Below are 26,318 nucleotides of genomic sequence, written 5' to 3'. Positions count from 1 at the left end.
TTATTAAGATGGGTAGATGGATGGATGGATGATACTTGGATTAGTTCTTACCACATATTAAGCTCCATATGTGTCAATTACTAGCCAAGCATAATTGAAATACATACATTTAATTTAAGAAACAAGTGTTTTCCTTGATTCTGCTTTAAATTTTCAAATTTCACCTTCTTTTAAAATATTTTATAGCTGAGATGAGATCAACAGCAGTTCTGGTAGAGGCATGATGAGGGAGGGGAGTAAGAGGAAAGTGGGGGAGTGGACAGATGGAGAAATGGAAAGGACTGAGTTTTATGCATTCCAGTAACAAGGTCACCATGTACTTGATTAGCCTTTTTTTAAAGCTTTTTTAAGTATTTATGTTGCACATGTTTTTTTTTACACACTAAAAACCACTCAGTTTTATTAATTAACATATAATAAGTTCACACATACTGTAAATAAAGTACATGTTTTCTGTATGTTCTACTGGAAATAGATGCATTGCATGAAACCTGTATTAATGTCTATAGATTGACCTAGAAGCTGAGATGGTGAGCACTGTAGCTGGCATTGGAATTCAAGGTACAGATAAAGAAGGTGGAGCTAAAGGAGAAGAACAGCCCATTAGTTCTCCTTGGGATGTAGTTTTTGGAAGGTCAGGTATGTAAACTTTTGATATTAAATATAAGTAAATTTTGCTAAGTAAAAGTTTTAAGATATTATGGGGACATTCATTTGGATTAATTCTTTTACTAGTTATTTTATGCTTTTATACCAATGACTTGGGATTTGTTAATTGCATAAAAACAAAGCCAGCAGTAATATATAGAAGATAGAGTAAATATATCATTATATATTACATGTAACATTACATACATATTATATTTTATGCACAAGATAGGGTATGTATTTCTCTAATGTTAAAGAATTTCATCTTAGTTGCAGCTTCCAATTAAGATAGTTCTGAATATTCTGAAATTGGACGGATTATAGTTTCAGAATTTCAAAAGATTATTCACACACTATACTGTTTAACAATGTCCTTTTTATTTACTGTCGTGTGAAAAATCAAGAAATGACAGCGGGTTTTTTTTTAGATTATCAATAAAATTTTTATTTAATTATTATAGCTTCTTTTGAGTAGTTAAAAAAAAACTTTACTTATATACAATGGAATATTACTCAGCCATAAAATGAAATCTTGCCATTTGTGACAACATGAATGGACCTAGAGGGTGAGAAAGACAAATACTGTATAATTTCACCTATATGTGGAATCTAAAAACAAATGAGCAAACATAACAAAACAAAGAGAGTCATAGATACAGAGAACAAACAGGGAAGGGGATGGTGGGGATGAGTGAAATAGGTGAGGAAAATTGAGGTACAAATTTCCAGTAACAAAAGAAATGAGTCACAGGGATGCAATTTACAACATGAGGAATATAGTCAATAATAATACAATATCTTTGGTAAATAGACTTACCGTGATCATTTTGCAATGTATAGAAATATCAAATCACTACGTTGTGTACCAGGAGCTATCGTAGAGTTGTAGTCGATTATACTTCAAAAAACAAACAAATGTATAGAAAAAGAGATCAAATTTGTGGTCACCAGAGACAGGGGTGGAGGATTTGGGTGAAGGTGGTCAAAAGGTACAAAATTCCAGTTATGAGATACATAAGAAGTAGGGCTATAATGTACAACATGATTAATATAACTAACAATGCTGTATGTGTGTACGAAAGTTGTTAAGATGAGTAAGTCCTAAGAGTTCTCATCACAAGGAAAAAAATTGTTTTTTCTTTTCTTTTTTAATCTATATGAGGTGATGGATATTCACTAAACTTAATGGAATTATTTCATGGTGTATGTAAGTCAAATCATTATGTTGTACGTTTTAAACTTATACAGTGCTATATGTGTCAATTATATAAATAAAAGTGGAAGAAAAAGTTAAGATTAAAAAATAAAACTTAATTTAAAAAGTAAAAACTTGGGCTTCCCTGGTGGCGCAGTGGTTGAGAGTCCGCCTGCCGATGCAGGGGACACGGATTCGTGCCCCGGTCTGGGAAGATCCCACATGCCGCGGAGCGGCTGGGCCCGTGAGCCATGGCTGCTGGGCCTGCGCGTCCGGAGCCTGTGCTCTGCAACGGCAGAGGCCACAACAGTGAGAGGCCCGCGTATCACAAAAAAAAAAAAAAAAAAAGTAAAACTTTATCCTACTGAATTACTTAGATAATTGAAAATGAGATTTGCCTTATTTTTTACAATCTTTGTTACCTATATATTACTTGACTAAAAGATAATCCAGGAGTGCTAGTACTCTTATTTTTCACTGGCCCTCAGTGTTGCTGACATGGTTATCTACATGTTTAAAACCAGAGTAATGAAGAAAGAAATTTAGTAGAATGTATTGAAAATGGAACTTGGAGCTAAATGGTTTGTATGATTTTAATATATTTATAGAGTGACTTAAGCACCATCTTAGTTGGATGATTTTACATTTGAGATAATTTTTTTATGATGCCAATTTGGTTATAATTCAAAGACCTTAATTTTTTCATTGTGATTAACTTTTTATAAAGCTTTTAATATTTATGAAGTAACTGAATGAACTTCTGGTACTACCTGCACTTGATCTATGTAACTTAGGATTTTGTGTAAGTTATTTTTGAAAATTCCATTTTTGGAATTTGGTGCCCTAATAATGATGAGTTGTTTTAGTGGCTCACAGTGGGGAGGGGTTGAGAAGGTAGAGGGAGCAGTGTGTCTCAGGAGCAATCAATAAGGGGATATATTACATGTAGAGATTTTAAAAACAATAAGAAAACCAACTATACCTCGATCTTCTTTTTATCACCATGCACCAGCAATTCTAAATAATTTCAGGGTTAAAAATACTCATCCCGATCAGGACTTAACTGGACTTGCCTCCCTGCTTTTGGTACACACCTGAGCTATTTGAACATAATCTTATAGATGGGAAAACAGTCTGAAATATATCTTAGTAAAATAGTCAAAGTGGATGAGAACTGTTATTTTGGTATATTATTACCTTCCCTCAAGGAAAAAAAAATTCTCTTAATATGTAAGCCCCCAGTGATTTATAGTTAATAGTCCATATAGCAATTCAGTTATTGATATTTATATTTTACATCTTACAGGCTGTATTTACTGCCTGTCAGTAATTGCCACAGTAAAGCTTCATAAGAAATCATCCCCAAACTCATATAAACCTAAACATTTATTTCTCACTTACATACAGGGTTGGGGTTCAGTTGATCAAGGCTGAGCCTGGGCTTAGTTCCAGACTGTTTTTTGGGTCCAGATCTGCTCCATTTGTTTCTCCTTTTCCTTGAGCCAATAGCTGACTGAGGTATATTCTTTTGGCAAAAGGCAGGAGCACAGGAGAGTAAGCCCAGTTACACACATTTAAAGCCTTTGCTCATGTCATATCTGCTTACCTACTGTCATTAAAGCAAGTCACATAACTAAGCTCAAAGTTATGGGGCAGGGATATGCACTTTGCCTACAGTGAGGCAATGGCAAGGGTGTGGTTGTATTATTACCACAGAGGAATAAAGACTTGAGATCAGTAATTCAATCTGTTACATATTTCAGAATTTACATTGCTTAAAAACAGGGTGGGGCTTCCCTGGTGGCTCAGTGGTTGAGAGTCTGCCTGCTGGTGCAGGGGACACGGGTTCGTGCCCCGGTCCGGGAAGATCCCACATGCCACGGAGCGGCTGGGTTCGTGAGCCATGGCCACTGAGCCTGCGCGTCCGGAGCCCGTGCTCCGCCACAACAGTGAGAGGCCCGCGTACCGCAAAAAAAAAAACCCAAAACAAAACAGGGTGTACTTTACCGGATGCTTTACTAAGTTGGATTTATTTAATAGAGTACTTATTTTTATAGGCTAAAATTGTTTCAGTCATACTTTATGGCATGGAATTTCTGGTTGTTTATCTCCTATTGAGAGTGTACCCAAATTGCTTTCCAAGGAAAATATTGGCTCTGTTGACAAGTACTCCCTCAGCTTCCAACTGGAGTGATGTGCTGAGGCTTGTGTCTTTATTAAGCTCAGCTTTTAGAAAAGGAAGTGAATCCTACCTTAGCTCAATAGATCATTAAAAGCATATGGTTCCACATTTAACTTACAGTTTAAATTAGCTTCACTCCAGGTACTTGGTAAGAGGAGTAATCTTGAACGCACTTAAATGAGCTCAACACCTTTCAAAATGCTAAGAGAAAATGGTTTTCAAGTACTGTATGAAGGACCTACAATCACAATGACTACAAGAGTTTTTAACCTTGAGTTATATACCCAAGGCATTCGTGGTTAGATTTTGCAAAGTACTTAAATTTCCCAGAAATCCTATTTAAGGTTTGGGGGAGTTGGTCAGATTCTCATCAGTTTCAAAGTGGTGTGTTACCCCAAAACATTTTAAGAGCTGCTGCTTTAAATCACTCTGAAGTCTAATCCTGGATTAATGCATATTGTCAGAGTATGGGGAAATTAGATCATAGAATAATTGCTCTCCTTACAATTGTTTTTACTAAACTATATTCTGACATCATGTCATTCATTTAAAAATATATTAACACATCAACATATCTTACATTCATTTATATGTGTATATATTTCATATTATATATTTCATCAAAACACAGTCCTGTGGGACTTCTGAACTGTTTTTACTATAAGGGTTTGCTGCTAACTTCAGTTATTATCTTATAAATAACCTATGTGATTATCTACTAGAGAATTTTTCTGTGTTATAGATAATTATGTTTTTTTCTAAGTATCAAGTTTGTTTTTAAGCTCCTGGATAATTTGAATATCATAACTGATTGTGTTTGCATTGTTATATTGATTCCTAGGAAACTTAGATTTGTCTCTAGCAAAGTGTAATGGAAACATGACATTCATTTTTTAATATTACTTGGCTGCATCTTTCTTTTCTACTCTATTTACCTATTGCTTCAATTTTCTTATTTTAAATTTATTTATCTTACTAGGGTTTATTTCCTTGTAAACTACCTGAATACTTTGTGAAATAAAAGTAGAAGTAAATAAATCCAGTAGAGTAATTTACTGAACTGATTGGGTATGATAATTGATCCATGTGGAAAAAAAATCTGTTAATCATAAAACTAAAAATGCTTTAAGAACTATAAATGTACATTTATAGAATGTACATTTTTAACCAGTCTTTTGATGTTTAAGTGTGTCTTTTCTGACAGTCTTATACCAATCACAATGTATTGTTTTGGTTTCCTTAAACTGTGATGAGTTTTTAAAACACCTGCAAAGAAAACAGGGCTGAAATTTTTAAAACCTATTCTTTCCAATTGTCTTTCCACATCTTATTCACTAACAATTTGACTTTGCTACTTGCCTTTACTGTCTTTCCAAAGTATTAACTTTGTTTTCAGAGGAAAAACTTCCTTCCAATTCATTCATATTGAATTGGTTTGAATATATTTAAATTATGTAATTGTACAACTGGTTTAAGCAGATGTGGGATTAAATGCAACTTGAAGGGGACTGTGGTTAAGAAAAATTGTTCTTGTAAGCACTTAAATTCTTTAATACTTTAAGAATTATATAGAATATTTCTGAAATTCTACCATAGTTAGGAGTATGAGAAAGGATGGAATTATCAGAAGGAAAACATGAAAAATAGATAAGGTATTGTGGTATCTTCATATATTAAACTGTTCTGCAGTGCAAACAATGGACCACAGCTACACCTGACAGCATGGAGAAGTGTCAGGAAATCTGTTGAGTGGAAAAAACACCTTTTATAGAGTGTTCAGTAGCAAGCAAGACTAACTATACATTGAGAGATCCATTCAGACATGGTAAAATTTTAAAATCAAAGAAGATAATGAAAAACACATTTTTAGACTGGTAGTTCCTTCTGGGAAGAGGAGGAGGATATGCTCACAGAGGGATGCAGAAAGTTTTCAAATAATCTTCCCTTTTCTTGAGCTGGTGTTGTGCACATGGATGTTTAGTTATTATTTAAACTTGATGTAGAACAGTTATCCATTCATATGCATATTTAAGTAAAAATTAAACCTTAAAAGGAAAGAAAATAGATCAGATAAAGAGAGTGAAAAATAACAAAGACAAATATACAGTTGAATATATACCCCACCAAGAGACTCAGATAATGAACAGCGTACTTCGAAAAGAGATTAGGGAAAGGGACTTGAAATACCTCTGATTATTTTAAATATATATGTAATATGTAAATGTGTTTGCGTTTGTATTTTAAATAGTACCTGAATATTTAACCTAATTATGCCATTACAGTGATAAAAGCATGGAAATAATTCACAGAAATTGATTTTTACAAAAAAATCACTTTATAAAAGTTATTTTCATCTTTGTCCATTTTTGATTACCACTCTAAATATGGTCAAAACTTTATAATGCACTGAAAGTAATTAAAAATAACTCCAATAAATTCATTTTTTCACCAGAAACATTGCCATGTTTCTAAAATGCATATCAAGTCTGTGCTGTCTCCACTCATGCCAGACAATAACCCGAGAATATTTCTTATCGTAAAGGTCAGAACCCCTGCTAGTCTCTAAGTACTTCAGACTTCACCTGATTTAAAATCATTTACAAAAAGGATAGTGTGCCCAAATCCCATTAACCTTCCTTGGCCCTTTAATCAGCATTTCCCTAGATAGACATTTAGTTGTACTTATTTGACCTTTAATGATTGAAATCCAACTATTTAGTATGCTAGTCTGGTAATCTACAGCTTAGATAATATGCTTCTCTGACTTATATTAATATGCTCTAAATAAAATACATTTATCCTCTTATCAGGTGATACAAAATTTTTTTGAGGAATAAATTTTATATAATGTGACTAGTGTGTTTTTATTTTAACAAAATAAAAACAGTTGTAGGGCTTCCCTGGTGGCGCAGCGGTGGAGAGTCCGCCTGCTGATGCAGGGGACACAGGTTCATGCCCCGGTCCGGGAAGATCCCACATGCCACGGAGTGGCTGGGCCCGTGAGCCATGGCTGCTGAGCCTGCATGTCTGGAGCCTGTGCTCCGCAATGGGAGAGGCCACAACAGTGAGAGGCCCACGTACCGCCAAAAAAAAAAAAAAAAAAAAAACAGTTGTAGTGTTTTTATATCAGGATAACTATTATCACACTGATTTGGTGTTTATAAGGTTTTTTTCCAGTCTGAATGATGAGGTAATAATTTACAGAAAGTAACATTTACCCTTAATAGGTGTAAGTTCTGTTATGAAGTATCTTTATAACCATTGCTACAATCAAGATATTATGAAGTATCTTTATAACCATTGCTACAATCAATATAGAATATTTCCATCACCCCAAAAAGTTCTCTTATGACTCTGTTCAGTCTCCCTCCCTCCCCCTCTACCACCCACTTTACCCACTCCATCCACTGGTAACAATGATTTCTTGTTCCTCAGTATAGTTTTTTATGTCTGGTTTCTTTCAGTTACCGTAATCTTTTGCGATTCATCCATGTTCTTGCATGTGTCAGTAGTTCTTTTTTATTGCTGAGTAGTATTCCATTGTACAGCTGTACCACAATTTGTTTATTAATTCACCAGTTGGTAAGCATTTCAGCTGTCTCTGGTTTATGGCAATTATGATTAAAGCCTCTATAAATGTTTGTGTACAGGTTTTTATGTGGACATATATTTTCTCTTGAGCAAATGCTTAGGAATGAAATTGATAGATCATATAAGTGTATGTGTAATTTTATAAGAAACTGCCAAACTGTTTCCCAAAGTTGCTGTTTTCTTAAAAATCCCATGTCTGGCTGGAATAATTTTGCTTTTGCCTGAAGAACTAACTTTAACATTCTTGTAGCACATGTCTGCCAACAATGATTTCTCTTGGCCCTTTCTTTGGAGGGGGAGGGTCTGAAAAAGTAATTAGCATTCATTTTTGAAAGCTATTTTTACTCCATAAATAAGTCTGGATTGGCTTTTTTTCTTTTTTTTTTTGATATTTTAAAGATGTCATTCCACTGTGTTATAGCTTACATAGTATAAACAAGAAGTCTGATTTAATTCTTTTCCTAGTTCCTTAGTATAAAAAATGTGTTTTTTCCTCTGGCTGCCTTCAAGATTTTCTCTTTGGTTTTCAGCAGTTTGATTGATATGTCTAGGAGTTATCCTGCTTAGGATTCTTGATGTCCTTCGTTATTTGGAAAAATTCTCAACCATTATCTTCTCAAATAGTTTTTCTGCTCCTTTCTCTTCTTTCTAGGATTTCAGTTACTCATATGTTAGATTCTAATATTATATTCAACAACTTTTACATATTATGGTTTTGGGTTTTTTTAAATTTTCACCCTTTATTCTCTTTGTGTTTCAGTGTACATAATTTCTGTTGATTTATCTTTAGGGTCATTGATTGTTTCCTCAGCTGTGTCTAGTCAACTGATGAGCTTGTTGAAGGAATTTTTCATTTCTGATATTATTCTTTTTCTAATAGTATTTTCATTTTAATATTTCTTAGAGATTTCATTTATCTGCTCAAATTCCCCATCTATTTAGGTATATTGGCCATCTTTTTCTCTGGATTCTTTACCATAGTAAGCATAGTGATTTCAAAGTCTATGTCATAGATCTAAATTTCAGATCAGCTCTGAGTCTGTTTCTGTTGATTGCTTTGTCTCTTGAAAATGGTTTTTTGTTTTTTTATTTTGTTTTGCTTACATTTATGTGCATCTTCTCATTTTTTGTTAAATTCCAGTCATGCGTGGAACTATAGAGGCTGAGATCAATAGTATTTGTCATTATTATGGGAGGTCGAGTCAATTTAGTCAGAAGCTGGCCTGGATCTGGATTTTATTATTGCTGTGAGTTCTGTCAAATCACCATAGCTTTCATAGTCCTCTAGCAGTGGTCTGTTGCCTAAGCCTGGAGGGCTAGATGCTAGAGACTTTTTCTTAGTGTTAGTACTCCACCGTCAGCTTTCAGTCAGCCAGCACAGATCCCCGAGGGATAGACTGCTGCTGTCTTTCTGTACTAGGTTGCATTGGGGCTGAGGGAGAGTTCTCTGTTGTTCTGGTGAGCCTCAGTCTTAGGGAGGCACTATGTGCCTGGGCCTCCATGAAACGAGGTGGAGAGCTTAGTGCTTTTTCAGTGATTCTGTTCCTTCTCTCTCTGGCAGCTAAACTCTGTCTTATATTTGTGAGTGGTTTTGAAGTGTTTCCCACTTCTCTCCCAACAGTGGGAAATCTCTACTTGGTATTTGGGGTCTTTGGCCAAAGACATTTCCTTGCCTCTCCCCGAGAGGTAGAGAGATTTTTTTTTTTCTCCTCTCCACCTCCTCCAGTTATAATTAGTCTTTTCCTGTGCCCTGGCAGTGACAGACTTTGTTACTTTTTCCTAGTGGATTAAGGCTTTGCTTTACAGGGGAGATTTAGAAGCTGTGCAGAAAAAACCATTTACACTAATGGATGATTTCACAGATGCCATTAAGAGGGTTCTAGTCAGTGGGATCTATTTTGATCATAGTTGCTTAAAATAACACAGAATTTGTAAAAGCTGGACTGCAGGTAATTTTTATATTCATATTTCATTTGCTGATTTTGTTCCTGTTTTCTGAAACTATTTCACTAATCCTTCTTGATAATTGATAATTATGAGGGATTTTGCCTTTAAAAATACTTAACTCCCAAAACCTTTTTAGCTATTGGCATTGTCCTTTTTTTATTTTTAATTTGTGACTGCTGTAAGTCAGTGATTCTAAGGACACTCTTTTTTTTTCTTTAATAAATTTATTTTATTTATTTTTGGCTGCGTTGGGTCCTCGTTGCTGCACACAGGCTTTCTCTAGTTGCGTCAAGAGAGGGTTACTCTTTGTTGCGGTACAGGGGCTTCTCATTGTGGTGGCTTATCTTGTTGCAGAGAACGGGCTCTAGGCACATGGGCTTCAGTAGTTGTGACTCACGGGCTTAGTTGCTCCACAGCATGTGGGATCTTCCTGAACCTGGGATCGAACCTGTGTCCCCTGCATCGGCAGGCGGATTCTTAACCACTGCGCCACCAGGGAAGTCCCAAGTGCACTCTTAATTTAAGGTTGAAATGTTCATGATTGCCACATTCTTGTTAGAAGGAACTAATACCTATACTTGGTGATACAACTATATACTTTTTTTAAAAATAAATTTATTTATTTTTATTTTTTGCTGTGTTGGGTCTTCGTTTCTGTGCGAGGGCTTTCTCTAGTTGCGGCAAGCGGGGGCCACTCTTCATCGCATCGCGCGGGCCTCTCACTGTCGCGGCCTCTCTTGTTGTGGAGCACAGGCTCCAGACGCGCAGGCTCAGTAGTTGTGGCTCATGGGCCCAGTTGCTCCGCAGCATGTGGGATCTTCCCAGACCAGGGCTCGAACCCGTGTCTCCTGCATTGGCAGGCAGATTCTCAACCACTGCACCACCAGGGAAGCCCCTACTTTTTTTTTTTTTTTTAAGTTGAGGGGAAAGTCAAGAGACTTCTTCCCAACAGGATGGAAATTTTATTTTTTATTTTATTTTATTTTACTTATTTACTTTTGGTTGTGTTGGGTCTTTGTTGCTGTGCACAGGCTTTCTCTAGTTGTGGCGAGCGGGGGCTACTCTTTGTTGTGGTGTGCAGGCTTCTCATTGTGGTGGCTTCTCGTTGCAGAGCACAGGCTCTAGGTGCACAGGCTTCCGTAGTTGTGGCACGCAGGCTCTAGAGCACGGGCTCAGTAGTTGTGGCACGCGGGCTCTAGAGCGCAGGCTCAGTAGTTGTGGTGCACAGGCTTAGTTGTTCCATGACATGTGGGATCTTCCCGGACTAGGGATCGAACCCGTGTCCTCTGCATTGGCAGGAGGATTCTTAACCACTGCGCCACCAGAGAAGTCCCACAACTATATACTTTAGATTTAAAAATCCAGGATGAACAATATAAACATGATTATTAGTTTGATAGACATTATAAATGCCAGACTACACCCCCCCCCCATTTTTTTTAACTCCCATTTTATTTACAAGAACAAACTCTTCAGCCCTCAGTGAAATGGTCAGGCAGGGTAAAAACTTCTTGAGTGGCAGTTTAGCAAGGAAGTGATGAGCCTGGACTCTGGGGCCAGACCACTTGGGTTCTAATTAGTTTCACATCTTAGTAGTTGTGTGACTTTGGACAAGTTACTCAGCCTCTTGATGCCTCAGTTTCCTCATCTAAATGGGAGATACTGATAGTATCTACCTCAAATGCTTATTGTGAGAATTATGAGAATTAATGTACGGAAAGCACCCAGAACAGTGCCTGGCACATAGAAAGTACTATATAAGTGTCTGTTGTTATTGTTGTTTGCTATAAGATTCTCATTTTAAAAATCTCAAGGAGATGTTGATAAGCTGAACCAAACCAAAAATGGAAAGGCAAAGGACTGGAAAAAATACTTGAAAGAGATTATTTGGCCACAGGCTATTCCAGAGGCTACAAGAAGAAAAGGGCAGAAGCAGTGACCTAGCCACAGATACTGGAGTATAAAGCCTTGGTTACATTTGATCAGATCTCAATTTCTGATCACACATTAAAATGCACTTGGGTAATTGAATCCAAAGCTAAGTCCATGGAGCAGGGGTGGAAGGGAGAGAAAAGAGAACGGGCCAAGCAGAGTATTGGCCAGAAGAGCACAGGCTCACTTCTGTAGTTCCTTCATTCTGATCAGAACACTAATAACCTGGAATTGGACTCACTAATGGATTATTATTCCAGGTTTAGCTGTGTGAATACCAACAAATTATTTAACCCCTTTGAATTTCAATTTCTTTATAAAATGGAGATGATAATAATTAGACTTGCTAATGTTGTTAAAGGAAATAATCCATATAAAGTGCTGATTATTAGCTCAGTGCCTTTAACAGGAAATGTTCTGAATGGTTTTCATTTTCACCACCATGCCCCCCGTTGTCATTATCATCCTCATCAGCTGGTATGTAGAATCATAAACTCCTGAATCCCCACCTGACACAGCCTCTGCTTCTACACTATTTCTCATACCTCCAGCTTCTAAAGGAAATAAGTACACAGAGACCAAGACCAAACAGTTGCTCACACTGATATTACGATCAAGCTTTGGCCTCATAGGTAGACCCTAGTTGAACTAGCCTGGCCTGGTTGGAGAAGTAGATAATGGAGACCTGATTTGGTCTTTCACTCCTGTATATACCAACACAGCTCTTCTTTGGCAAAGTAGAGAGGCTTTAAACCCATGTCATCTTCTAATGATTATAGTTTTATTTCCAATCTTTATGCTTTTTACTTCTTTTTCTTGTGTGAATTAGGACCTTCATATGATGCTAAATAAGTGTTGATAGCAGATCTCCTTGTCTCATTTCTGTTCTCAGGGGGAATGTCTTAGTTCGGGCTGCCATAACAAAATGCCACAGAGTGGGTGGCTTAAACAACAGAATTTTATTTTCTCACAGTTCTGGAGGCTAGAAGTCCAAGGTCAAGGTGCCAGCATGATTGGTTTCTGGTGAGAGCTCTCTTCTGGCTTATAGACGGTCACCTTCAACCTTTGTCTTCACATGGCAGGGGCAAAATAAAATAAAAGAATATAATAATGAAAAGCTTTTGATCTAGTTCTAAAGTGATTAAGCAGAGACTGAGTCCCCAGAATATATGGATGCCACTGTTACTTTAATATAAATTATGTTTATTACAAATATTTGACTATGAAAAATTAAATGGAAATAAACTACTTCCCTTTAGATTTCATATGATAGCAGTTAACACAGCAAAAGAGGCAGCATGTTAAATAGACTTTCTTGTTGGACTTCCTGGGTTCAGATTCCAGTTCCTTCATTTACTAGCTCTGTGATCCTGGCAAGCTAGCTAACCTGTCTAAGCCTCAGTTTCTTTTGTAAAGGGCCTGTAGGAAGGGCCTTTTGAGAAGATTTAAGTGATAATCTCTGTAAAGTGCTTGGCACATAGCAACCACAATTTATTGACCATCAACATTATTTTTGTTAAATTAAATTAGACAAAATTTAAATAAACACAATTTAATTTTGTTAAAAGACACTTGAAAGTCATTCAAGTTAAGGAAGAAAAATTCCTTCTGGACACAACTACTTGAAGTTAAAGAAAGTACAAATAAAATAGGCTTTCCGAGATATTTATTTTGGCATATGTCTGACCAAATTATTTTAGTGAAAATGTCTCAACTACATGTAAAAGTAGCTTCAGAATACAGCTTAATTAAATATTTTTAAAATAGAATTAATTTGAGAAACAGAGCCTTGTCACATTGTAATAAGTTGTAATATCAGTCTTACAAAACAGAAAATTATTTATTAATTTTAGAAAAGAGCTATATTGTAATATAGTGTACTCTTAGATTTATTACATGTCAACCATATCTTTTTGAAAAAGGTTCACAACAATTAAACAGTAGATTTTTAAAGAGCAGCAGTGATGTGAGTCTAAGTCTAAAAGCTAATACTGGGGTGGAAATATACATTTCTTAAACTATTAAAAGATACAGTCCTTTCATGAGAAATTGTTCAAAGAACTATTCCTATATTCCTAAAGCATGTAATTTAGGTACTTGAGTGCCAGAGTTTCTTTGGAGAGTGTGTGTCAACCCATTTCTTCTGTCACATAAAATAAGAAATCAGATGTTTAAAAACATTGTGCCCAGAGATGCAGAGGGACATTTTGCCATTAAGAATACTTCGGATTTCTGTGAATGTAAATGTATAAGTCTAAAGAAGTAAACGTCTCATGAGGAAAATGGGAAAATTTCCAAAATGACTTAAAACATTGCAAATATTTTTACTTTCTTCCATCAGATGATTTATAAACATACTACTGTCTTCCCTTAATTTAAATTTCTGAAAGATTGGGAATGTTTGTATTAACCAGATACATATATATATAGTAATTACTGTTTATTTTCATAAAGGTTCAGAGGTCCAAAGAGATGACATTCTGTGGATAGCCATGGCAGGGACTCATCAGATATGGGCATTCCTGTTGGACTGTGGCAGATTACCAAAGAAAAAGTAAGTGGTAACATTGGTAACATCTCTCTTTGGGTAAACATGGCATTCACAGAATTCCTTTTCCCGAAGTCTCCATCCTCATAGCTCTCACTGTACTAGTCAGGATGTGCTGGGCTGTGCTACCGTAACCAGCAGCCCAGGTCCCCGGTGGCTTAGGACGAGGTTTGTTTGCTGGGGGAGCACTACTCTGCCCCTCAGGCTGATGCAGCAGCCACCGTCTGGAGCTCTGCCCGCTCTCCTGGCAGAGAGAGACAGAGGTGGTGAGTTGCTCACTGGCTCTGAAAACTCCTCAGAAGTGACACACATCACTTCTACTCACATTTCATCAGCCCAAGTAAGGCTCGTGACCACACCCAACTTTGGGGAACTTGGGAAGAGCGGTCCCACCGAGCATCTACAAGGAGAACTGGGAACATCTTTTATTTTAATGCATATTTCTAATATCCCTGATCATTAATTCAAATATTTGAAGACTGCATAGCAGAGTAGTTAATAGCTCAGGTTTTGTAGTCAGGCCTGAGATTGAGTCCTGGCTTTGCCACTTATTATCTACATGAGCTTAGGAGAGTCACTTTAACTTTCTAAGCCTCAGTTTCCTTATTTATGTCTACCTCATAGGCTTGCTTTGAGAATTAATATGTGTGAAGATCTCAGCCTAGTGCCTGGCATGTACAGGAAATGTTGGTAGCATTGCTGCCACTGTTAGGGATATAAAGCTGGAAAAGTAAAGTAGTGTCTCTACAAATTTTCTTGTGTTTTTTCTATAGAGCCTTTCCTATTCTCCCTAACACCCCAGCCTTTCTCTTTCCCTCCCTTCCCCTTCCCTGCCCTCCCCTCCCACCTCTCCCTTCTTCCCCTCTCTATCCCTCTCACCCCTCTCTCTCTCTCACCTTCTGTTTTTGGTTGCAGTTATTTGTTTACATAACTGTTTTCTCCGAGTAGACTGCCTCTTAAAGGAAAGGACCCTTTCTCATTCACTTTTGTGTCCCCTGTACCTAGCACAGTATCTGACACATGATAGGAGCTCAGTAAGGGTCTGCAGAAGAAATAAATGAATGAAAGTCACAGACCATAAAGACATAAAGACATAAAGACCCTAGAAAGTAAGTGCCAGTCACCTTAGTTACCTTTATCAGTAGAAAGGGGCAGTTATATAGATAATCCAAAACATCAGATAGTCTAAAGAGTGTATATGTGTGTGTTGCTTTGTACGAGGTTTTGCAACATTTAATCATTCATCTAACAAATATTTATTAAGCAAACTAGGCACTATGCTTGGCAGTAGGGATGAAATGATATGTTCACTATATTAAGAATAAAATGAAAAGATGTGGTTACTGTCCTCAGTGGGTTTTCAGAGGAAGAATCAGATCAGCCAACAAACAAAAAATAGTTGGGAAGTACAGGTGCTGTGTGCAAAAGGAATCACTGCAGTAGTCCTTTAAATTGAAGTTGTCCCTTACATAAATAAGAGGAACACCTGATATAAATAAGATCTGAGGTATCAAGGAAGGCTTCCTGGAAGATGGTACTAAACTAAAACCTGATAGAGAGTAGAAAGGAGTTCGGAAGAGTAGAGGTTTTCCAGGCAAGAAATGACCCTAGTGATGTCAGTAGCAGCCAGATCATGAAGTGCCTTGTGAGTCTTTTTTGGAGATTTGAAAGTTATTCTGCATACCTTTATCGAAAGTTTTAAGCTGGGAAGTGACATAAGACTTGTGTTTTTGAAAGAACACTGGCAGCATTTGGAGTGTGACAGTACTGGAGACAGATACAGTGAGGGGGCGATTGCTGTTATCCAGGCCAGAGATGATAGTAGCCCAGTGACAGGACCGATAACATATAAGATGAGGAAAAAAGTAGTAGCAGAGATGACCAGAATATGCTGTTGTAAGCGATGGCTGTTTTGGACCTAGATGGTCAAGAGTGGACTAAATTTCCACATATGTAGAGTCACTTGTTTGCAATAGTAAAGTGTCCATTTGGATCACATTGACCTGTATTATAATTTTAAGGACGCTTTATCTTTATTTGTTACTGACCTTCAAGTGGTAATAACTCCTGAGCTTTTAGAAGTTACTGTTTCTCCCCACTCTTTCTACCTTTAATTAAGGGAACTCCTTTTTAAAATTGTTGTAACTCCTTTATTTGTTTGGCATATTCATTATTACATGTATTTCTCTGAGTAGGTTATTTTTACGAGTTCCTTGAATAAATGGCTGTATTTATACATTTTGTATCCCTTTGCCTCCACTCCCGGCTCCCTACCTAAGTTAGCATTGGGATCATATCAACTAGTAAATGATATGATGGTCATTTTAGACTTTTGCATGTTGTGCCCTATTAGGAAATGATATACGTATAGTCTCTCATTATTTTGTATCTGAAGTCAGCTTCTTCCCTTCCCTCAACCCAGGACATTACCATGTCTTCCTTACAGTTCCTCTGACATAAACTTAGAAACCAAGGTATAAAACTTTCTCTGCATTACAGAAGGAATCATTACGATAGTCCTTTAAATAGAAATTTCCCTAGTGTATATAAGAAATGGATTTGTACAATCGATTAGTTAAAGCAGTGTAATCATCTTATATTATTTTCTTAAAATGAGTACCTGACTATCTTTCACAAATTATTCTTTTAATTCTTTTTCCTAGTCTCTACTTATATACAAGAAAATAAAACATTTTTAATGAAAATTTAAGCTTTAAACTATCAAGAGCTAGAAAAGGTTACCTAGATCTTTTTAATTCCCTTTCAGAACCTAATGTTGCATGAAGCTAAGAAGAGGTCAGGAAGTAAAGGTGGGATCTAGCTGTGCCTATCTCTGATCACTTGGAGGAAAAAAAAAACTATCCCATCAATGATATGATCTTTATTCTTATATTTCTAACTTTGTCAGTGATTTCCTGTCTTGCCATTGAGAATAGTTTCACTTTTGTGTATGTCAAAAATAAAAAAAGGTAGAAAGGTCCTTACACAGTGAATAAATAAGTTAATGATTAGAAACGACAGTGAAAGGTGATTTGCACAATTTAGGCCAAGATCACTGGATTTTTTTTGTGTGTGTGTATAATGCTGTCACCATTGATTTCATCATTTACATTCATTTGTTTAATGAAATTGGACACAGTATAACAATGTTGACTTCACCTATGAATTTGTCTTTTTTAGTGAGTTAAAAAAAGGAACCTGCCTTCGGTTTGCTGGAAGTGGAAATGAAGAGAATCGAAATAACTCATATCCTCACAAAGCAGGTTTTGCCCAACCTTCAGGTCTTTCTCTGGCCTCAGAGGATCCCTGGAGCTGCCTGTTTGTAGCAGATAGTGAGAGCAGTACAGTGAGAACCGTCTCGCTGAAAGATGGAGCCGTGAAGCACCTTGTGGGAGGAGAGAGAGATCCCATGGTAATGAAAAGCACTCTCGTGTGGTGTGCCTGCTTAACAAGCTTGTGGTTTTCTGAACTGTGAAGAGTTAATAAAATTTAGGAAGGAGAAAGTTCTTGGCTTATCCATGTTAAAATGGAAGTCAAACCAAAGGAAATGTGAGTATGAAGAAATACAAGTAACAAAACCACCTAAGAAAATAAAATGACTCGACCTGATTATATCTAAATGTCAAGGTTTCAGGGAAAAAGGAAGGATAAAATATTGATTACCAAGCAAGGGGAAAATGTAGATTAGATATGTGGCAGTAGGGTGGAAGGAGCACCAGATCAGTAGACTTGACCTGTTCCTGATCAAATATGTGATTTTTGTGAATAAAATTTCTAAGCACCACAAATTAATTCAAGTTCAGAATTCTATCATTTTTTTCTGATTTCAGTCAAATGCCCAACCCTATTTATATGAAATCAGACTTTTTCCCCTTTAAGTAGCATATACAGCTATCTTAATTTTCACTTTATACCCTAACAAAGCACTGTAAAAAATTTTAATACATGCTGTTTCTTTCTTTTTTTAAAAAAAAAAAAGAATTTATTTGCTTTTGGTGATGTTGATGGAGTAGGAATCAATGCAAAGCTTCAACACCCACTTGGAGTAACTTGGGACAAGAAAAGGAATTTACTTTACGTGGCAGACTCTTACAATCACAAGGTGAGTCTTGAAAGAATTATATAATTCCCTGCTTTTCACTTGTGGTATTTAAAATGCTGAAAGATCTGTGAGCCTCCTACAATTGCCGCTAAAATATAGCGAGGAATGACAGTTTTGGACAACGGTACATAAGCCTTTCTGTTCTTTTCTTGGTCCTTTCTTGCAGAGAGGATATGATGGTACTCTGAGCTGGGGGGAAAGGACTGAACAAATTCCCAATGACTGTAGCCAAAAATTGTGAATTGCAAGCCGTTAAAGCTGCTTAGTAACATGTTGAGTATATGAGGAGAAGGCAGGTAGCAGGGAAATTAACATGTCAACTAACAAATGAACATTTTTGAGCCTTTGCATAGTTGCCACGCCTGTTAGCAAATCCGTTTTCATCAGCATTTTCATTTTTTTTTCTCTACTGCATTTTTACTGTGCATTTTTCCTTTTTATAAAGTCAGTGGAACCCAAATGTTAATATTTTTGTGATGATAGACTGTGAATTTAATGTAATTGAAACACAGTGAGGAATCATTAAGTTTAACGTAAGTAGGCAAATCCTTAGCCAATGTTAGATATTCATGAGAAGAATGTCAGTTCAACTTTGTCCCATTGTGAGGGAAAAGAACATTAAAAAAATTTTTTTAATTCCATAAATAATTTCATCAAAGATTGCTTCTAGAAGACAGGATGTAACTGGGGATTTTATAGTGTTTAGCCCTCAGAATGAAATATCTCCCCTTAGACTGTAATTTGAATGTTTGGCTTTTCAAGAAAATATGGAAATGTCTGTTCTTTTTCTGAGATTTATTAAGAATACTAATGTCAATCAGGAATTCTCTGGCTTGCTTAATATGATATTTTTCCATACTACAAATGTGCAGTTGAGCTTCAGATATATAAATTTTTGTCCTATCTTCTTAGATTAAAGTTGTGGATCCAAAAACAAAAAACTGTACAACATTAGCGGGAACTGGAGATGCAAGTAATGTTATCGGATCCAGTTTTACCGACTCAGCTTTTAATGAACCAGGAGGCTTGTGTATTGGAGAGAATGGTCAGTTATTATATGTGGCAGACACCAATAACCATCAAATTAAAGTGATGGATTTAGAAACAAAAACAGTTTCTGTGGTAAGTAATCTTTTTTTTTTTTTAACTATTAAAGCCTTTTATATGAATAACTTTTTTTTTACAACTTTATTGGAGTATAATTGCTTCACAATGGTGTGTTAGTTTCTGCTTTATAACAAAGTGAATCAGTTATACATATACATCTGTTCCCATATCCCTTCCCTCTTGCGTCTCCCTCCCTCCCACCCTCCCTATCCCACCCCTCCAGGCGGTCACAAAGCACAGAGCTGATCTCCCTGTGCTATGCGGCTGCTTCCCACTAGCTATCTACCTTACGTTTGGTAGTGTATATATGTCCATGCCTCTCTCTTGCTTTGTGTGGTAAGTAATCTTTAAATTAAAGGGCATCATTTTAAGAAAGATTCTAAGATCCTCAGCAACAGCAGAGGCACTTTTCGTTAGGCCATCTCTAGTGGCGAAAGTGAAACATGTGGGTAGAGTAGTGAGTGGGTGCCTATTCCAAGGATATCCTGTTATTTTTAAAATAAAAATTCCATTTGTGCCAAGAGTGTTTGAGGAAGATTCTAGAAGTTGGAGAGAATTTGATGAACTTTCAGAAAAGGAAAAAAAAAAAGACTCATGTGTTTTTAAATGTATGGACATACTGACACACTACACATACAAACTATGTGGGTTGGGTTGTTTAATCTTGGGTGTTTTTTTTTAATGATCCTCTGACTAATGGGTAATCTTTGTTTCCTATGGTGAATCCATTACCAAATAATCTTTAAAGGAAGCTCTAGGAGCCACATTTCTCAAGACTTAAAAATAAGATTGGAAGAAACTTAAGTAAGTTCTAATTTTAAAGATATGGACATGGTCTCTAATACAAGTTACCCCTTTATATATCACATTTGCCTGGAAAAATGCAAGAGTTCTTTTTCTAAAATTCTAGGAATTTCCAAGATGTGTTTTAAAATAAAAACACAGATTCCCATCGTAAGTGTCATTTCTCTTGACATAGATCTCTGATATAATGACATCTTATAGTTGGCAATGAAAATTATAAGAGGGCGTATATTATATCCACTACATTTAAATTGATAAAGTTTTATTTTAATTTCCTGCTATCTATAAACATATTGGACAGTTAATTTAATTCAGTTTCATTCATAAATGTTGGCAGTTTTTTGGCCAGGATGAAATATTTTTCTGAACCTACAAAATAATCATGAGGAAATTTAAGTAAACACATTCTGATTCAGAAGAGAATGGCAATTAAGTTTCCTTGACACAGAATCTCATGTTTGTACTGAAGTCTGAAAATAAGCTCTGTCAGTCTATAATACTATAAAGTACTTGTGCTTTAAAAAACAGATTTTCTTGTTTTCTAGCTCCCAGTCTTCAGATCTGAAAGTGCTATGGTGGACGGCCCATTCCTAGTAGAAAAACAGAAGACCTTACCCAGACTACCTAAATCTGCTCCAGGCATTAGACTTTCCCCAGTGGTTGCATCTCCAGGGCAAACTCTTCAGTTCAAGCTAAGATTAGACCTCCCATCAGGAACAAAGCTAACTGAAGGAGCACCCAGTTGCTGGTTTCTATCAGCTGAAGGTATGACAATAATCTTGCAAATGCAAATATTTCATAAATTCTTGAGATTTGATCTAGTGATTTTTCTCATTTGTGATATGTTTACAGTTGGGCAGGATTTGAGAAGGTCTTATAAAACAGAAAGATACAGATCGAACCCCACTTTAGCAGTTTTCTGTAGCCTTTGAGATGCTTTCTTTTATTAAATAACAGTGTAACTCACCTGAAGTTAATCATAATTGCTGCCATTTGCTATTAAGCAGATTCATTACATGAGACAGACTCGTGTGGCCTTAGAATGTTAGGCCCTTGAATATTAGGGCTGAAAGGCACCAAAGGACACCATCTATTTTAAGACTCTTATTTTATAAATGAGGAGACTACGGGCTCAAAGAGATAAAGTGATTTGCTGAAGGGCATCTATTGAATTAGGTCAAAAGATGGAATTTGAACCCAGCTCTGCTGGTTCTAAGTGTAGTGTCTTTTCCATGGTGCTACTCCATCTCAAACTAGCTCTAGGGTTATTAGTCCTAAAAACGAAATTAGTTTTTTTTTTTTTTTTTTTTTTTTGCTGTACGCGGGCCTCTCACTGTTGTGGCCTCTCCCGTTGCGGAGCACAGGCTCCGGACGCGCAGGCTCAGCGGCCATGGCTCACGGGCCCAGCCACTCCGCGGCATATGGGATCCTCCCAGACCGGGGCACGAACCCGTATCCCCTGCATCGGCAGGCGGACTCTCAACCACTGCGCCACCAGGAAGGCCCCGAAATTAGTTTTTTAAAGACATAAAATTCAAAGCCACCAGTTACGCCTTTGGGTGTTACAAAAGTTTCCAAACCTCACTCTTGGTTTCTGTACTTAACTCACCATGGTTTGTGGACCAGCACCGGTCCACAGACTATACTTTGGTGACCCTGTTCTAGAGCACTGCAGCATAAAGAGATCAACGAGGGAGGTAGGGACCACACAGAAGACTGAAGAGTGAATAAGCAAGTAGAAGCAAAACCAAGAGAGGGGGTAGTTTCCTGGAGCAGGTGTTTTAAGGAGAGAGTGATCAGCTGTGTTGAATGCGATTGATAGATCAGGTGAAATAAGGACTAAGAATTGATCGTTGATTCAATGTTATAGTTAATTGATGTCCTCGACCAGGGCCGTTTCAGAGTGATGGAGGAGGTGCCTGATTAGAGCAGGTTAAAAAAGAATTGAAGGAGAGGAACTGGAGAAAGCAAATATAGATAGCTCTTTGAGGAGCTTAGCTAAAAAGATAAGGGAAAAGAGAGCAGTTGCCCGCAGGGGAAAATGGAGTTGAGAGAGCAGTGTGTTTGTTATATTGATGGCAAAGATCAGTAGAGGAAAGGACTGATGGTACGTGTTGCGGGGTATCCTTTAGGAGGATAGGAGAGGTGGCAGGCTGGCCTTTGCCAGGAATGTGGACCTCATTTCCACGGTAAGGAGGGAGGGCCCAGTGTGCAACCCAGAGATCTAGATGGGTAACTGTGGCGTGGATGCTTGTGGAAGCGCTCTTCTGCATGCTCTGTTTTCTTAATTATGGGGAAGCACGGCCATCAGATGAGAGTGGGAGTGAGAGATGGTGGGGGAGGTTTTGGAGGTTTGAAAAAAGAAGAGGGTCAGGAGGGTGGGAGGGTGACCGCATGAGGGAAATACAGTGTGATTGCTGAACGGCAGGCCGTGTTTGAGGCTGGCTGTCATGAATTGAAAGTTAGGCTAGTCCGCATGGAGGCTGTTTGTCTCCAGTCAAGGTGAGGGACAAGGAGACAGAAGTGTAGGTATTGGCTAAGCAGTTTAATCAGCAGGTCTCTGGGGTCCTGATCCGGTATTAATTATGATTGCCACTATACCACTAAATCTCACAGATTCTCTTCTAAAGAATTAAATTGATTTTTCCCTTGAGTTTGATTTTTTTTAAATATATTCTTGCTTTTAACTGAATTAACTTGACACAAACTCTTTCTAATTCGGTTCTTTGGTTGTTTTATTATTATCTTTCACTTTTCCAGATAGCGTCTGTCAAACGCTTTAGAGCTTTCAGTTGCTGTTCATTTTATTTCAGTAGTATCATTAGGACTTGACTTACTGGTTATTAAGCCTGAAGCTGTGTTTTCTTCTCTAGGGATTCCAAAGGTAGAATTTGAGCCCCATTAACTTTCTTGCTACAAGAAATTGCATGCCAAAGCCATTGCTTAAAAGTATGCCATTCAAGTAGAAGAAAAAACATTGTTGGAGGAGGATGTGTAATTAAATACAGATGAATTACTATGATTAGAGTCCAGGCAGAGCCTTTGTCCTCAGTCACTGATTTGTGATCTTTTAATCTCAGAACATTTCCTGTTTGAGTCTATTCTCGAAAGTATTCAGTTACTGTAAATTATGTAAAGATTTGGGTGTGTGTTGGAATCACAGTGTGAACTTATTTCATGAATTTATAAGTAATCAGTATACTGCTTGTCTTCTAGCAGTGCTTTCCAACCTCTCTCACAGAGTAGACAACAATTTCAAAATGAAACAGTACTAGTCCAGAGCTAAATTCTGACTTCTTGTCTCTAGTGATCTTGCTCTGTCCTAGTCTCCCACGCTCTTTCACAGGTTCTCCCTCAGTTTTGAATTTGCTGCCCGACTCCTCCTGTCTCATGCCCTCTCACACACTTTTCTTTTGTACATGACCCAGATCCAGGCTTTATGCCTTCTTATCTTGGTACCTTCTCAGAGCAGCAGCCACCGTCCTGCAACTGCCCGCTTGGTATCCACACCAAGAGAACAGAGAGATCTCGGTAGGCTAGCCAGAAGGAACTGCTGAGTGAGAGTTTGCTGGTTCTGGAGTGACTGACTGAGCCTGTGGGGAAATCACCCCCCTCTACTCCCCACAAAGGAGAGGGCTGAGCCGTGCAGTACTAGAGGATGTTTGGGCAGAAGAGAACGCAAACCCTGGCCGTTCATTCCGCAGTCCTCGGTAGGTTCAGAGCAAGTCCTCAACTGCCAGTTTAACTGTTCTGCCTGGGTCCATTAGTCTGAAAGCAGTGCATCATTGGGAGATGACTGCTCTTTAATTGCACACAGAGAAATGAAATTAACAGTATTTTTTAATAGGATACTGGTAAATTAACATGTTTATTTTAACTGTCAAATACACAAGTTAATTAGTATCAAGTTATTGGAGTACAAAACAGGGATAGTATTAAAGGAAAGTGAAGTGATCTAAAGAGAAAATTTTTAGCTATTTTTAGCTGTCTATTTTAGATACATGTGATGTGTCTAAAAATTATCTAGAGAAACACTGTTTTATTTCTAGAATTGGACATTAAGATAGCGTAATTTACTATTTTCCTGTTTTCATTTAACATAAAAGAAGTTCCCCCACTAACCTGCTATCTAACAAAATCAAACATTAAAATAAAACATATTCCTCAGTCCAGAAGTAAGCAAAAACGGCCAGATAATTTTAAAAGAATTGTTTAAAAGCTCTGCACTTAACTCTTTAGATTCTCAACCTTTCACATTCTCCTTACTCTTATTTGATATATTTATCTCAGATGCAATAAACTAAAGGAGAGATGAAGAGACCAGTAGAGGCAGGTGCTCTAGTCTGTTGACTCATCCTGAGGTCAAAAGAGAGAAAAGCTAAAAAGTAGACACAGAATTTCATCACTACTCAGTAGATGGTCCAGTTTTTGTACAGATGGCCCCGAGTCGTTGTTAAGTCGTTAGATTACGTTCAATGTATTCTATTCAAGATGGCAGGAAAGCAGGTCCTGCATTTCCCAAATGATGGCTCTTAATAGCTAATGCTGAATATCAGCCTAAGTATGAACTTCCTCAATATGATGGATATGTTCCTTCTGAGAGAAGGCACTGGGTGAATAAAAACATTTAAAAAACTTTAATACTAGAAGACTTAATGATTTTTAGTGGTTTTTTAGACTTTTGTTGCATAGATAATCTACGTATTTAAGTCTCAGAGGAGTTTTATGTGTTAAAATGAGGTAGACAAAATCTGTCCGTTTTTTACACTGAGTCCATTGGAATAATGTATTCAGTGTTACTTGTTTCTAAAAAAATCAGTGGCTTTTTTTTATTACCACCTTTAGATAGTCAATAATTCATCATCTTAACTTGAAAGTCACTGCAGTTGTACATACATTTGTATTCCCTAGATTATTTTGTAGTTTGCGTATTATATTTCTAGACACTTATCTGGTAAAAATGATCTATTTTCTGAAGTGTCCTATGTTTATTTCTAGAACTTATTAATAGTTTTCATTTTAAATTCTATAATCACATTTTAAATCTATAACCATATTGGCAGTATTCATCTTGATTTCAGTAGAAATAACTATAATTTATTTTACAGTGTTGAAAGGAAGAATTTTAACTTGATATCAAGATGATTAGACTAGGAACTTCTTATATCTTATTTTGTATCCTTCACACAGAGCACAATGCCTGGCACTTAGAGGCTTTCAGTAAATATTCGTTGATTGAATGAATCTGGTGTTCATAAGGTTTGTCCAATTTCCTACTTGACTTCTTATACAGTCTTAATAATTTACCTTTTTATTTTCTAGGCAATGAATGGCTTCTTCAAGGACAGATACCATCTGGAGAGATAGAGAGCATTTCCAGTCAACCAACAATCTCACTGCAGATTCCTGGGGATTGTTTATCACTTGAAGCCGTTCTATCTATCAGCGTATTTCTTTATTACTGTAGTGCAGACAGCAGTGCCTGTATGATGAAGGGAATTTTGTTCAGTCAGCCTTTACAAATAACTGATACACAACAAGACTACATACCTCCAGTAGAACTCAAGTATATATTTTAGCAAGCTGGCTAGCATCCCAGTGCCTCCTGTTCTCCATCCCCACCATCACTGTGTAATTTATAAAAAGAAACTTTATTTCTGCCTCTGGGTACCCAGAAACCCATTGTTGAGTTCTAGCAACTGATACTAAAATAAAGCTATGCTCCTTATTTATTTATTATAGACAAATTCCTTCATTCTCACTGTGTACCAGCTAAGTCATTGACCGTGATTTGAACCATGATCCTGTAATCTGTGCTGCTATTTGGCACACAAGACTTAAGTCCACATTATAGGACAGAATATTATGAGATAATTTGCAGTGAATACTGATAACAATAATGATAACAATTTTTTTTTTTTTTTTTTGAGGTACGCGGGCCTCTCACTGTTGTGGCCTCTCCCGTTGCAGAGCACAGGCTCCGGGCGCGCAGGCTCAGCGGCCATGGCTCGCGGGCCCAGCCGCTCCGCAGCATGTGGGATCTTCCCAGACTGGGGCACAAACCCGTGTCCCCTGCATCGGCAGGCGGACTCTCAACCACTGCGCCACCAGGGAAGCCCCGATACCAAATATTTTTAACTAACTTTTTTACGTTTATCAAGCAGCACATCTGAATGTGTAAATTTCACAATAACTTTAAACAGAAGTTAAGATCCAGTCCACATATTATAAGGACACCTGCCATTCAAGGTGTAAGGTCTGT

The 26,318-nt window shown here is 37.2% G+C and overlaps 1 protein-coding gene across 1 annotated transcript in view; it reads left to right on the top strand.

Moving 5' to 3' along the window:
• NHLRC2 (NHL repeat containing 2) overlaps positions 1 to 25,803 on the top strand; it is a 58,581-nt gene extending 32,778 nt beyond the window's left edge. Inside the window, exons 5-11 of the mRNA XM_060099249.1 lie at positions 510 to 639; positions 13,950 to 14,049; positions 17,224 to 17,455; positions 18,023 to 18,145; positions 19,058 to 19,267; positions 20,602 to 20,821; positions 25,379 to 25,803. Coding sequence (XP_059955232.1) covers positions 510 to 639; positions 13,950 to 14,049; positions 17,224 to 17,455; positions 18,023 to 18,145; positions 19,058 to 19,267; positions 20,602 to 20,821; positions 25,379 to 25,635 — 1,272 coding nt within the window. The 3' untranslated portion in view covers positions 25,636 to 25,803. The remainder of the gene's footprint in view (positions 1 to 509; positions 640 to 13,949; positions 14,050 to 17,223; positions 17,456 to 18,022; positions 18,146 to 19,057; positions 19,268 to 20,601; positions 20,822 to 25,378) is intronic.
• The last annotated feature ends 515 nt before the right edge of the window (positions 25,804 to 26,318 follow it).

This window comes from Mesoplodon densirostris, chromosome 1 (genome assembly GCF_025265405.1).
Source record: "Mesoplodon densirostris isolate mMesDen1 chromosome 1, mMesDen1 primary haplotype, whole genome shotgun sequence".
NCBI classification, from domain to species: domain Eukaryota; kingdom Metazoa; phylum Chordata; class Mammalia; order Artiodactyla; family Ziphiidae; genus Mesoplodon; species Mesoplodon densirostris.
The sequence above is the reverse complement of the archived record's forward strand: the minus strand, read 5'-3'. Positions and strand labels throughout refer to the sequence as shown.